Source organism: Bombina bombina, chromosome 10 (genome assembly GCF_027579735.1).
Source record: "Bombina bombina isolate aBomBom1 chromosome 10, aBomBom1.pri, whole genome shotgun sequence".
In the NCBI taxonomy this organism is placed as follows: Eukaryota; Metazoa; Chordata; class Amphibia; order Anura; family Bombinatoridae; genus Bombina; species Bombina bombina.
In genome coordinates this window covers 6,184,065-6,199,894 of record NC_069508.1, presented here as the reverse complement: position 1 = coordinate 6,199,894, position 15,830 = coordinate 6,184,065, and the positions used below count along the sequence as shown (strand labels likewise).

At 33.4% G+C, this 15,830-nt stretch overlaps 1 protein-coding gene across 1 annotated transcript in view; it reads right to left on the bottom strand.

The window, feature by feature from the left end:
* The window catches only part of CDC14A (cell division cycle 14A), a 202,902-nt gene extending 195,042 nt beyond the window's left edge, over positions 1-7,860 (bottom strand). The window contains 1 exon segment of the mRNA XM_053693735.1: positions 7,779-7,860. Within this exon segment, the coding sequence (XP_053549710.1) occupies positions 7,779-7,821 (43 nt within the window). The 5' untranslated portion in view covers positions 7,822-7,860.
* Positions 7,861-15,830: the final 7,970 nt, after the last annotated feature.

The following is a 15,830-nucleotide window of genomic DNA, read 5'->3' as shown; positions in this document are numbered from 1 at the left end:
TGTATATAACACACACTGTATATAACACACACACTGTATATAACACACACACACTGTATATAACACACACACACTGTATATAACACACACACACACTGTATATAACACACACACACACTGTATATAACACACACACTGTATATAACACACACACACACTGTATATAACACACACACACACTGTATATAACACACTGTATATAACACACACACACAGTATATAACACACACAGTATATAACACACACATTGTATATAACACACACACTGTATATAACACACACACACTGTATATAACACACACACACACACACTGTATATAACACACACACTGTATATAACACACACACACTGTATATAACACACACACTGTATATAACACACACACTGTATATAACACACACACTGTATATAACACACTGTATATAACACACACACTGTATATAACACACACACACTGTATATAACACACACACACTGTATATAACACACACACACTGTATATAACACACACACACTGTATATAACATACACACACTGTATATAACACACACTGTATATAACACACACACACTGTATATAACACACACACACTGTATATAACACACACACTGTATATAACACACACACAGTATATAACACACACACAGTATATAACACACACACACTGTATATAACACACACACAGTATATAACACACACACACTATAACACACACACACACACAGTATATAACACATACACTGTATATAACACACACACAGTATATAACACACACACAGTATATAACACACACACACTGTATATAACACACACACTGTATATAACACACACACTGTATATAACACACACACACTGTATATAACACACACACAGTATATAACACACACACACTGTATATAACACACACAGTATATAACACACACACACTGTATATAACACACACACAGTATATAACACACACACACTGTATAAAACACACACACACTGTATATAACACACACACACACTGTATATAACATACACACTGTATATAACACACACACTGTATATAACACACACACACTGTATATAACACACACACACACTGTATATAACACACACACACACTGTATATAACACACACACACACTGTATATAACACACACACTGTATATAACACACACACACTGTATATAACACACACACACACTGTATATAACACACTGTATATAACACACACACACAGTATATAACACACACAGTATATAACACACACATTGTATATAACACACACACTGTATATAACACACACACACTGTATATAACACACACACACTGTATATAACACACACACACACACACTGTATATAACACACACACTGTATATAACACACACACACTGTATATAACACACACACTGTATATAACACACACACTGTATATAACACACACACACTGTATATAACACACACACACACACTGTATATAACACACACACACTGTATATAACACACACACACTGTATATAACATACACACACTGTATATAACACACACACACACTGTATATAACACACACTGTATATAACACACACACACTGTATATAACACACACACACTGTATATAACACACACACAGTATATAACACACACACACTGTATATAACACACACACAGTATATAACACACACACTGTATATAACACACACACACTATAACACACACACACTGTATATAACACACACACAGTATATAACACACACACTGTATATAACACACACACAGTATATAACACACACACAGTATATAACACACACACACTGTATATAACACACACACTGTATATAACACACACACACTGTATATAACACACACACAGTATATAACACACACACACTGTATATAACACACACAGTATATAACACACACACACTGTATATAACACACACACAGTATATAACACACACACACTGTATATAACACACAGACTGTATATAACACACACACTGTATATAACACACACACTGTATATAACACACACACTGTATATAACACACTGTATATAACACACTGTATATAACACACACACTGTATATAACACACACACACACTGTATATAACACACACACACACACTGTATATAACACACACTGTATATAACACACACACACTGTATATAACACACACACTGTATATAACACACACACACACTGTATATAACACACACACTGTAAATATAACATACACACACACTGTATATAACACACACACAGACTGTATATAACACACACACACTGTATATAACACACACACACTGTATATAACACACACACTGTATATAACACACACACACTGTATATAACATACACACACTGTATATAACACACACACACTATATATAACACACACACTGTAAATATAACATACACACACACTCTGTATATAACACACACACACTGTATATAACACACACACTGTATATAACACACACACACTGTATATAACATACACACACTGTATATAACACACAGACTGTATATAACACACACACAGACTGTATATAACACACACACACTGTATATAACACACACACACTGTATATAACACACACACAGACTGTATATAACACACACACACACTGTATATAACACACACACACACTGTATATAACACACACACTGTATATAACACACACACACTGTATATAACACACACACACACTGTATATAACACACACAGTATATAACACACACATTGTATATAACACACACACTGTATATAACACACACACACTGTATATAACACACACACACACACACTGTATATAACACACACACTGTATATAACACACACACACTGTATATAACACACACACTGTATATAACACACACACTGTATATAACACACTGTATATAACACACACACTGTATATAACACACACACACTGTATATAACACACACACACTGTATATAACACACACACACTGTATATAACATACACACACTGTATATAACACACACTGTATATAACACACACACACTGTATATAACACACACACACTGTATATAACACACACACTGTATATAACACACACACAGTATATAACACACACACACTGTATATAACACACACACAGTATATAACACACACACACTGTATATAACACACACACAGTATATAACACACACACACTATAACACACACACACACACAGTATATAACACACACACTGTATATAACACACACACAGTATATAACACACACACAGTATATAACACACACACACTGTATATAACACACACACTGTATATAACACACACACACTGTATATAACACACACACAGTATATAACACACACACACTGTATATAACACACACAGTATATAACACACACACACTGTATATAACACACACACAGTATATAACACACACACACTGTATAAAACACACACACACTGTATATAACACACACACACTGTATATAACATACACACTGTATATAACACACACACTGTATATAACACACACACACTGTATATAACACACACACACACTGTATATAACACACACACACACTGTATATAACACACACACACACTGTATATAACACACACACTGTATATAACACACACACACTGTATATAACACACACACACACTGTATATAACACACTGTATATAACACACACACACAGTATATAACACACACAGTATATAACACACACATTGTATATAACACACACACTGTATATAACACACACACACTGTATATAACACACACACACTGTATATAACACACACACACACACACTGTATATAACACACACACTGTATATAACACACACACACTGTATATAACACACACACTGTATATAACACACACACTGTATATAACACACACACACTGTATATAACACACACACACTGTATATAACACACACACTGTATATAACACACACACACTGTATATAACATACACACACTGTATATAACACACACACACACTGTATATAACACACACTGTATATAACACACACACTGTATATAACACACACACACTGTATATAACACACACACAGTATATAACACACACACACTGTATATAACACACACACAGTATATAACACACACACACTGTATATAACACACACACACTATAACACACACACACTGTATATAACACACACACAGTATATAACACACACACACTGTATATAACACACACACTGTATATAACACACACACACTGTATATAACATACACACACTGTATATAACACACACACACTATATATAACACACACACTGTAAATATAACATACACACACACTCTGTATATAACACACACACACTGTATATAACACACACACTGTATATAACACACACACACTGTATATAACATACACACACTGTATATAACACACAGACTGTATATAACACACACACAGACTGTATATAACACACACACACTGTATATAACACACACACTGTATATAACACACACACAGACTGTATATAACACACACACACACTGTATATAACACACACACACTGTATATAACACACAGACTGTATATAACACACAGACTGTATATAACACACACACACTGTATATAACACACACTGTATATAACACACACACTGTATATAACACACACACACACTGTATATAACACACAGACTGTATATAATACACACACACTGTATATAATACACACACACTGTATATAACACACACACAGACTGTATATAACACACAGACTGTATATAATACACACACACTGTATATAATACACACACACTGTATATAACACACACACAGACTGTATATAACACACACACAGACTGTATATAATACACACACACTGTATATAACACACACACACTGTATATAACACACAGACTGTATATAATACACACACACTGTATATAACACACACACAGACTGTATATAACACACAGACTGTATATAACACACACACACTGTATATAACACACACACAGACTGTATATAACACACAGACTGTATATAATACACACACACTGTATATAACACACACACACTGTATATAACACACACACAGACTGTATATAACACACAGACTGTATATAATACACACACACTGTATATAACACACACACAGACTGTATATAACACACAGACTGTATATAACACACACACACTGTATATAACACACACACACACACTGTATATAACACACACACACACACTGTATATAACACACACACTGTATATAACACACACACTGTATATAACACACACACACTGTATATAACACACACAGACACTGTATATAACACACACACACTGTATATAACACACACAGACACTGTATATAACACACACACTGTATATAACACACACAGACACTGTATATAACACACACACACTGTATATAACACACAGACTGTATATAACACACACACACACTGTATATAACACACACACACTGTATATAACATACACACTCTGTATATAACATACACACTCTGTATATAACACACACACACTGTATATAACACACACAGACACTGTATATAACACACACACACTGTATATAACACACACACTGTATATAACACACACACACTGTATATAACACACACACTGTATATAACACACACACACACTGTATATAACACACACACTGTATATAACACACACACACTGTATATAACACACACACACTGTATATAACACACACACACTGTATATAACACACACACACTGTATATAACACACACACACTGTATATAACATACACACTCTGTATATAACACACACACTGTATATAACACACACACACTGTATATAACACACACACACTGTATATAACACACACACACTGTATATAACACACACACACACTGTATATAACACACACACACTGTATATAACACACAGACTGTATATAACACACACAGACTGTATATAACACACACAGACTGTATATAACACACAGACTGTATATAACACACACACTGTATATAACACACACACACTGTATATAACACACACACTGTATATAACACACACACACTGTATATAACACACACACACACTGTATATAACACACACACACTGTATATAACACACACACACTGTATATAACACACAGACTGTATATAACACACACAGACTGTATATAACACACACAGACTGTATATAACACACAGACTGTATATAACACACACACTGTATATAACACACACACACTGTATATAACACACACACACTGTATATAACACACACACTGTATATAACACACACACACTGTATATAACACACACACACACTGTATATAACACACACACACTGTATATAACACACACACACTGTATATAACACACATACTGTATATAACACACACAGACTGTATATAACACACACAGACTGTATATAACACACAGACTGTATATAACACACACACTGTATATAACACACACACACTGTATATAACACACACACACTGTATATAACACACAGACTGTATATAACACACAGACTGTATATAACACACACTGTATATAACACACACACACTGTATATAACACACACACACTGTATATAACACACACACTGTATATAACACACACACACACTGTATATAACACACACACACACTGTATATAACACACACACACTGTATATAACACACACACACTGTATATAACACACAGACTGTATATAACACACACAGACTGTATATAACACACACAGACTGTATATAACACACAGACTGTATATAACACACACACTGTATATAACACACACACACTGTATATAACACACACACACTGTATATAACACACACACACTGTATATAACACACAGACTGTATATAACACACACAGACTGTATATAACACACACAGACTGTATATAACACACAGACTGTATATAACACACACACTGTATATAACACACACACACTGTATATAACACACAGACTGTATATAACACACAGACTGTATATAACACACACAGACTGTATATAACACACACACACTGTATATAACACACACACAGACTGTATATAACACACACACTGTATATAACACACACACACTGTATATAACACACACACACTGTATATAACACACAGACTGTATATAACACACAGACTGTATATAACACACACAGACTGTATATAACACACACACACTGTATATAACACACACACACTGTATATAACACACAGACTGTATATAACACACACAGACTGTATATAACACACACAGACTGTATATAACACACAGACTGTATATAACACACACACTGTATATAACACACACACACTGTATATAACACACAGACTGTATATAACACACAGACTGTATATAACACACACAGACTGTATATAACACACACACACTGTATATAACACACACACACTGTATATAACACACAGACTGTATATAACACACACAGACTGTATATAACACACACAGACTGTATATAACACACAGACTGTATATAACACACACACTGTATATAACACACACACACTGTATATAACACACAGACTGTATATAACACACACAGACTGTATATAACACACACACACTGTATATAACACACACACAGACTGTATATAACACACACACACTGTATATAACACACACACACTGTATATAACACACACACAGACTGTATATAACACACACACTGTATATAACACACACACACTGTATATAACACACACACACTGTATATAACACACAGACTGTATATAACACACAGACTGTATATAACACACACAGACTGTATATAACACACCTCGGATGATCTCGGCTGCACTGATCACGTCCTGTGTCTCCATCTCCCGTGTCCCCCCGCGCTGTCCCACTCCTGTGCGTCCCTCAGCTAAAGCCCCGGCTCCTAGCAACCAGCAGCCAATCAGCACCGCGCGCCGTTACTAGGGCTTTGTTTTGCTTTACCAACCACTTCTACTAAACTCCGCCCATACCACCTCCCACTTCTACTAAACCCCGCCCATGCTACCTCCCTCTTCAACCAAACTCCGCCCATGCTACCTCCCAATTTTAATAAACCCCGCCCATGCTACCTCCCACTTCTAATAAACCCCGCCGATGCTACCGCCCTCTTCTACCAAACTCCGCCCAGGCTACCTCCCCACTCCTCCAAAATGCCACCCAGCTACGTTGGTACAGATGACGATGCCGTCACATTTACTATGTTATTGACAGCACAGTATTTGTGACAGCTTGTGACGTATTTATTAGCAGTGTATTAATTAGCAGGGTATTTATTAGTATTTATTAGCAGGGTATTTATTAGTATTTATTAGCAGGGTATTTATTAGCAGGGTATTTATTAGTATTTATTAGTATTTATTAGCAGTGTGTTTATTAGCAGGGTATTTATTAGCAGGGTATTTATTAGTAGTGTCTTTATTAGTAGTGTATTTATTAGCAGTGTATTTATTAGCAGGGTATTTATTAGCAGGGTATTGATTAGTATTTATTAGCAGGGTATTTATTAGCAGGGTATTTATTAGTATTTATTAGCAGTGTATTTATTAGTAGTGTATTTATTAGCAGGGTATTTATTAGCAGGGTATTTATTAGTATTTATTAGCAGGGTATTTATTAGCAGGGTATTTATTAGTATTTATTAGTAGTGTATTTATTAGCAGGGTATTTATTAGTAGTGTATTTATTAGCACAGTATTTGTGACAGATTGTGACGTATTTATTAGCAGTGTATTAATTAGCAGGGTATTTATTAGCAGGGTATTTATTAGTATTTATTAGCAGGGTATTTATTAGCAGGGTATTTATTAGTATTTATTAGCAGTGTATTTATTAGTAGTGTATTTATTAGCAGGGTATTTATTAGCAGGGTATTTATTAGTAGTGTCTTTATTAGCAGTGTATTTATTAGCAGTGTATTTATTAGCAGGGTATTTATTAGTAGTGTATTTATTAGCAGGGTATTTATTAGCAGGGTATTTATTAGCAGGGTATTAATTAGCATGGTATTTATTAGTGTATTTATTAGCAGGGTATTTATTAGCAGGGTATTTATTAGTAGTGTATTTATTAGCAGTGTATATATTAGCAGGGTATTTATTAGTAGTGTATTTATTAGCAGGGCATTTATTAGTAGTGTCTTTATTAGTAGTGTATTTATTAGCAGGGTATTTATTAGTAGTGTATTCATTAGCAGGGTATTTATTAGTGTATTTATTAGCAGGGTATTTATTAGCAGGGTATTTATTATTAGTGTATTTTTTAGCAGTGTATTTATTAGCAGGGTATTTATTAGTAGTGTATTTAGTAGCAGTGTATTTAGTAGCAATGTATTTATTAGCAGTGTATTTATTAGCAGGGTATTTATTAGCAGTGTATTTATTAGCAGGGTATTTATTAGTGTATTTATTAGCAGGGTATTTATTAGCAGGGTATTTATTATTAGTGTATTTTTTAGCAGTGTATTTATTAGCAGGGTATTTATTAGTAGTGTATTTAGTAGCAGTGTATTTAGTAGCAATGTATTTATTAGCAGTGTATTTATTAGCAGGGTATTTATTAGCAATGTATTTATTAGCAGTGTATTTATTAGCAGGGTATTTATTAGCACTGTATTTATTAGTTACTATATAAAGTGTAGTCATTAGTGGCTATTTACAGAGCATATGTATATATGTCACCTATAATTATTGTGTTTATATACATAGTGTGTTTATTAGTTACTATATAAAGTGTAGGCATATGGCAGCGTTTATTAGTGACTATTTACAGAGCATATGTATATATGTCACCTGTACTTATTGTGTTTATATACACAGTGTGTTTATTAGTTACTATATAAAGTGTAGGCATATGGCAGTGTTTATTAGTGACTATTTACAGAGCATATGTATATATGTCACCTATACTTGTGTTTATATACACAGTGTGTTTATTAGTGCTATATAAAGTGTAATCATATAGCAGAGTTTATTAGTGACTATTTACAGAGCATATGTATATATGTCACCTATACTTATTGTGTTTATATACACAGTGTGTTTATTAGTTACTATATAAAGTGTAGGCATATGGCAGTGTTTATTAGTGACTATTTACAGAGCATATGTATATATGTCACCTATACTTATTGTGTTTATATACACAGTGTGTTTATTAGTACTATATAAAGTGTAATCATATGGCAGCGTTTATTAGTGACTATTTACAGAGCATATGTATATATGTCACCTGTACTTATTGTGTTTATATACACAGTGTGTTTATTAGTTACTATATAAAGTGTAGGCATATTGCAGCGTTTATTAGTGACTATTTACAGAGCATATGTATATATGTCACCTATACTTATTGTGTTAATATACACAGTGTGTTTATTAGTTACTATATAAAGTGTAGGCATACGGCAGGGTTTATTAGTGACTATTTACAGAGCATATGTATATATATGTCATCTTTACTTATTGTGTTTATATACACAGTGTGTTTATTAGTTACTATATAAAGTGTAGTCATACGGCAGCGTTTATTAGTGACTATTTCCAGAGCGTATGTATATATGTCACCTATAATTATTGTGTTTATATACATAGTGTGTTTATTAGTTACTATATAAAGTGTAGGCATACGGCAGCGTTTATTAGTGACTATTTACAGAGCATATGTATATATGTCACCTATACTTATTGTGTTTATATACAGTGTGTTTATTAGTACTATATAAAGTGTAATCATATAGCAGCGTTTATTAGTGACTATTTACAGAGCATATGTATATATGTCACCTGTACTTATTGTGTTTATATACAAAGTGTGTTTATTAGTTACTATATAAAGTGTATGCATTTGGCAGTGTTTATTAGTGACTATTTACAGAGCATATGTATATATGTCACCTATACTTGTGTTTATATACACAGTGTGTTTATTAGTACTATATAAAGTGTAATTATATAGCAGCGTTTATTAGTGACTATTTACAGAGCATATGTATATATGTCACCTATACTTATTGTGTTGTCAGAGTATATGAATATTATGATGAATATTACATATGTGTACATATATATATATATATATGTATATTTTATACACTGTATATGTTAGATGAGACCTCAGGATTAATTGAACATGAGTTTGTTGAACACAGCTTCTAATACACGTCTATCAGGATTGACGATCAGTAGAGCCTTTTTGAAGCACGACCCCTGTAGTGTAAAACACACAAACATTTCTTTTCTAAAGGAAATAGCTCAGTGACCCTATTCATTTGACTATATATGCAGATTTTTATAACTTCAGAACATTTGGTGAGGTGAGAAAAGAATGTGTTCAAGGACCCCTTTGGAATTTGACACGTGTGATACAACAGTTCTATCTCACTGAATCTCTATTTGAAGACATACTGCAAAACCCCATCTTGGGGGAAGGTGACACAAATAAAATTAAATACATTTTGCAAGGGGAACAATGCCAGTTTTCCATGTATGTTTGGAATGATTCATGATATATATATATTAAAATTAAGCACATTGTATTAGGTGGATGATTGCTGCAGGGGATATTTATATAGGAAATAAATTCAGAATTAGTATAGATTGAATGACCATTTTGGTAATCCCTTATTTGAAGTGCATATATATATATATATATATATATATATATATATATATGTTTTGAAAACATAAAAGATCTTACTTAGCCTCTGTGTTTTTAAGAATATAAATAAATATTTGTGGACCCAAAAGTAAATGATTAATAATACTTGGACCATAGACATATGAATGCTTAAACCATTTCTGATAATTGTTTCCATTTCTATTGCAGGCATCAATTCATATATGCAGAAATTGTCGGAGACATAGAACATATTATATCACATGAAAACATATATAACAGGATATATAAATGCATTTTAAGCTAATAATTAGCAGTATTAAATTGCCTTAATATAATAAAATGTTAATAATATAACATATTTGATATCAAAATGACCAGAGAGGTGATATAGATTTGCCTCATCTATGATTGATATTCTGAGGGGTTCATGCAAGAAATTACGGCAGTTATTACATAGTTTAAAGAAATATTTCACTGTCTAAAAATGTTTAGAAGTGTTAAGGATGAATTTGTTTTGTGCTGCCACCGAAGGGCCGATACCGGTATAGCAGTTGAGATAACTGCTTAAAGGATGCGTTTCCATGGTGACCAAGGGCCAATCCAAATAGACATCCCACCTAACCAATGGGATGGTCAGATCTCGTAGGGCCACTCCCATGGTTTCACCAATGAATGAAAAAGTTATTTAAGTGAACGCATGAAAGAGAAAGGGACAGATTTTGCTGACTTGAATGATACATTGCTGGGCGTCCAAAATACACTCATTCTAAACAAGCTGATCTACCTTCTTCTCAGTGATTGCAAAAATTTACTTATATATTTTCTGAGATGAAACAAGGAATCCTTGGTAACTGAACTATCTATTTTGGTAACGTATATATATATATATATAGAGTATAAGAAAAGGGCTGCTAATTACATGTGATATTTTAAAGTCACTGCAGTTTAAAGATAAGTTATATGCATAGTCAATTTGTATTTAATAGATTTAAAGAAACAGTGTGTTTTAGTTAGCATTTCACAGCCTATATATATATTGTTTAAATCTGCGTCTGATTGACCAAGTAACTCATCTATGCAAGTTCTGATATTGTCAGTTAATTTTGTATTAGGATAAATTGCAGTTAAATAGCAGAATATATATATATTATCCTATTGTTTTATAAACACTGTTTAGAATTATATTGCTTGGATGTTAAAGGTTTTTAGTCCCATTGTGTTAAAAGACTTGTATATAAGGCTGGTTTCTTAAGATAAGCGTGCAGGAATTTTGCATAGCATATTTAAATAGTTTTCAAGCGCCTATAATATTATTTAGTTTCCTTTTATTGCAAATATACTTCAATATGTTTATGGATATTAACTAAATAAAAGAATTCAGATATTTATATTAATTGTATGGTCTAGTAGATGCATGGTTGATTAGGGTTTCAATTTTTAAGGAAAATTATTTTAAGATTGTGTTTATAACCCTGCCATAAACTTATATATTATTTGGATAGCACTACTAAGATTTTCATAAATATACTGACATAATAATTGGAGGCACTTTGCATGAGATTTAATAATATCCATCATAATTGATATAATATATTTGTAAGTAAATAGAAATTATTATAAAAGAAAAAAAAAAAAAAAATAATTCATATTTCGATATTAATATTTTGAAGATATAATTTTTTTTTTTGAAAAGTTGAAATATTAATTTTCATATTTCAAGATTGACATTAATATCTTGAAATATTATTAAAGATTAATTTTGAAAAATTAATAAAAATATTAATTTTTCATATTTCAAAATTAATCAAAAATATTAATTTTTCATATTTTCAAAGTTAATCAAAAATATTAATTTTTCATATTTCGGAATATTAATTTTTCATATTTCAAAATTAATAATATATTTTTTTTTTTGAAATATAAAATTTTTCTCTCTTTTTATTGGCAAAAATTGTATTAGCATTTTAGTTAAATAAATACTAAACCAATACAATAATGTCTGTAGCCAGAAGTGACTCATTTAATTCTATACATAGCAATGAAATTGGTCCCATAACCATACCTATTACTAAAGGTCAGGTCCTTAAGAAAGATATCTTAAGTTACCTTAAAGGGAAGTTTAATATTGCGGGTGAATTAAATGATTTTATGGATATGCTTGAAACTAGGGCTAAAAATATTACCGTTAATAATAATATGTGGAATGAAGAGAATGAATTCTTCCAGGAATTATTAATGATTAATCAATGCGAAGCTCCCAAAAAGCGAGACGAACTAATACTAAAATCCTGGCCCCTTTTAATATGCATAATTGACGAAATGTCATTTTGTGTCACAGACAAACGATTGCAAATACAGGAGCTAGAAAATAGTATTCGTTCCTCGCGCAGACGCGAAGAGGGTTTAAAAACAGCCAAAAATAAAATGGATGAATTTGCCCAAAACCTAGCCACCTTAGATAAGCACAATATGGACTTAATCGCGCAGATACAAGATTTAAATAAACAGCTTGCGCAAAGCCAGAGAGAATTAAGCGATTTAAAAAGGTCATATCGCCATAATGAAAACCCCTATATTAGCAGTGAGAATAATACAGATAATGCTAACTCCTTTAGCGAACGCGTCAGGGAAGAGGTACGAAAATATATAGAACAACATGGACAAATGACCCCTAACGGGTCAGAAGTAGATTTCCCAAATAGACAATCCCCTCAGGATGTAAATCCAGAGGACAGCTGTAGCGCAGCTGATGCGGGGGAGGGAAACTCTAACAGAGAATCCCAAAATAAGTCTGATAAAGTCTATGATTCCCATAAAATAATCACCTTCGTACAACGCGCAGTACCTATATTCTCCAATAAGGGAACAACATCTGTAATTGATCATTTACAGGCTTTTGAAAATGCGTTAGCTATAATGAATGTTACAAGTGAGAAATTGAAAATTGAATTTCTGCCTTGGGTATTTGACAGTAAGCATCACAAATTCTTTGCTTCACTAAAGGATATGAATATTCATTCCTGGAATGGGGTAAAACAACAATGCAGAAAAGAATTCGGGCAATATTGCACTAAAACTGCCGCGAAAATAGCGGTATATGGTTTAAAGTGTCGTGCGAATCAGAGTCCAGTCGAATTCCTTTCTGTATTGAAAAATGCGTACAGTATGGCTGAAGATAATCCCAGATTTGATGGCTCAGAATTTGTAAATGTATTTTTTGAAGCATTGCCTACACCCATCAAAATCAACTTAGCTAGAGATTTTGATGAGGACTGCTCATTGGAATGGCTGATCAAAGAGAGTACGAAGTTATACTCTATTCAGCAGTCCAGTGAGCAGGGGTTTAAAAAGGAGTCAAAACCCAAAATTGTGGCAGAAACTAGGGTTTCACCTAGCCCCCTCAATTTGGAGTCTAACAAGAGGACTTATGCAGAGGTGGCCAGTCAAAACAGGCCATCTCCACAGAGGTTTCATTCTGCCCCTCCCCCTACACAGGTTGAGGCGCAGGGAGACTATAACCAAAGTGGGGGACATAATCAGGTGAATAATTACTCACAAAGAGAATACTCACCAAATAATTGGTATCCGCGCAAGGGTAGATACAATAGACGGCGAAGATATTCTCAGGGTAACCAGACACCCCAGGTATATAATGCTCCCCAAAGTACTAATGCTGAACAAGCTGAACCCCAGGGGCAACCACGACAGAATAGAAATAGTGGCCCTGATTCTGGGGGAACCCAATGGTCCAGGAATCAGTACAATGGGGCACCAAGAGATAGGCCCAGGGGTAGAGGTAACTTGTACAATCAGGTAGATATGCTGTTTAACCAATTAAATCGGTTGAGCGAACAAATCGCTAATATGAGTCAAAAATCTACGGCTCAGCAACCGAACAATACTTTTTTAGGGGTACAGCCAGTGGTCAGCAGTGGACCACAGGCACAGTCATAAATACTGCAGTATCACCTGAAGGGGAGGGGAGATATATACAAAATGTAATAATAAATATCAATGATACTAATCATGTTATCTCCCCACAGACCGAAAACGGACAATTTAACTGTGGTGACAAGCAACCTCATCCGGGAAAAACTAACAAACCTCTTCCTTTGCAGCACTCTCTTAACCTTATCTCCACAGATGCAGTACAAAAGAATCCAGCCGACCCTGTCATAGAGGAAACAGGTAGGTATGAAATTTCCTCTGCATCGAA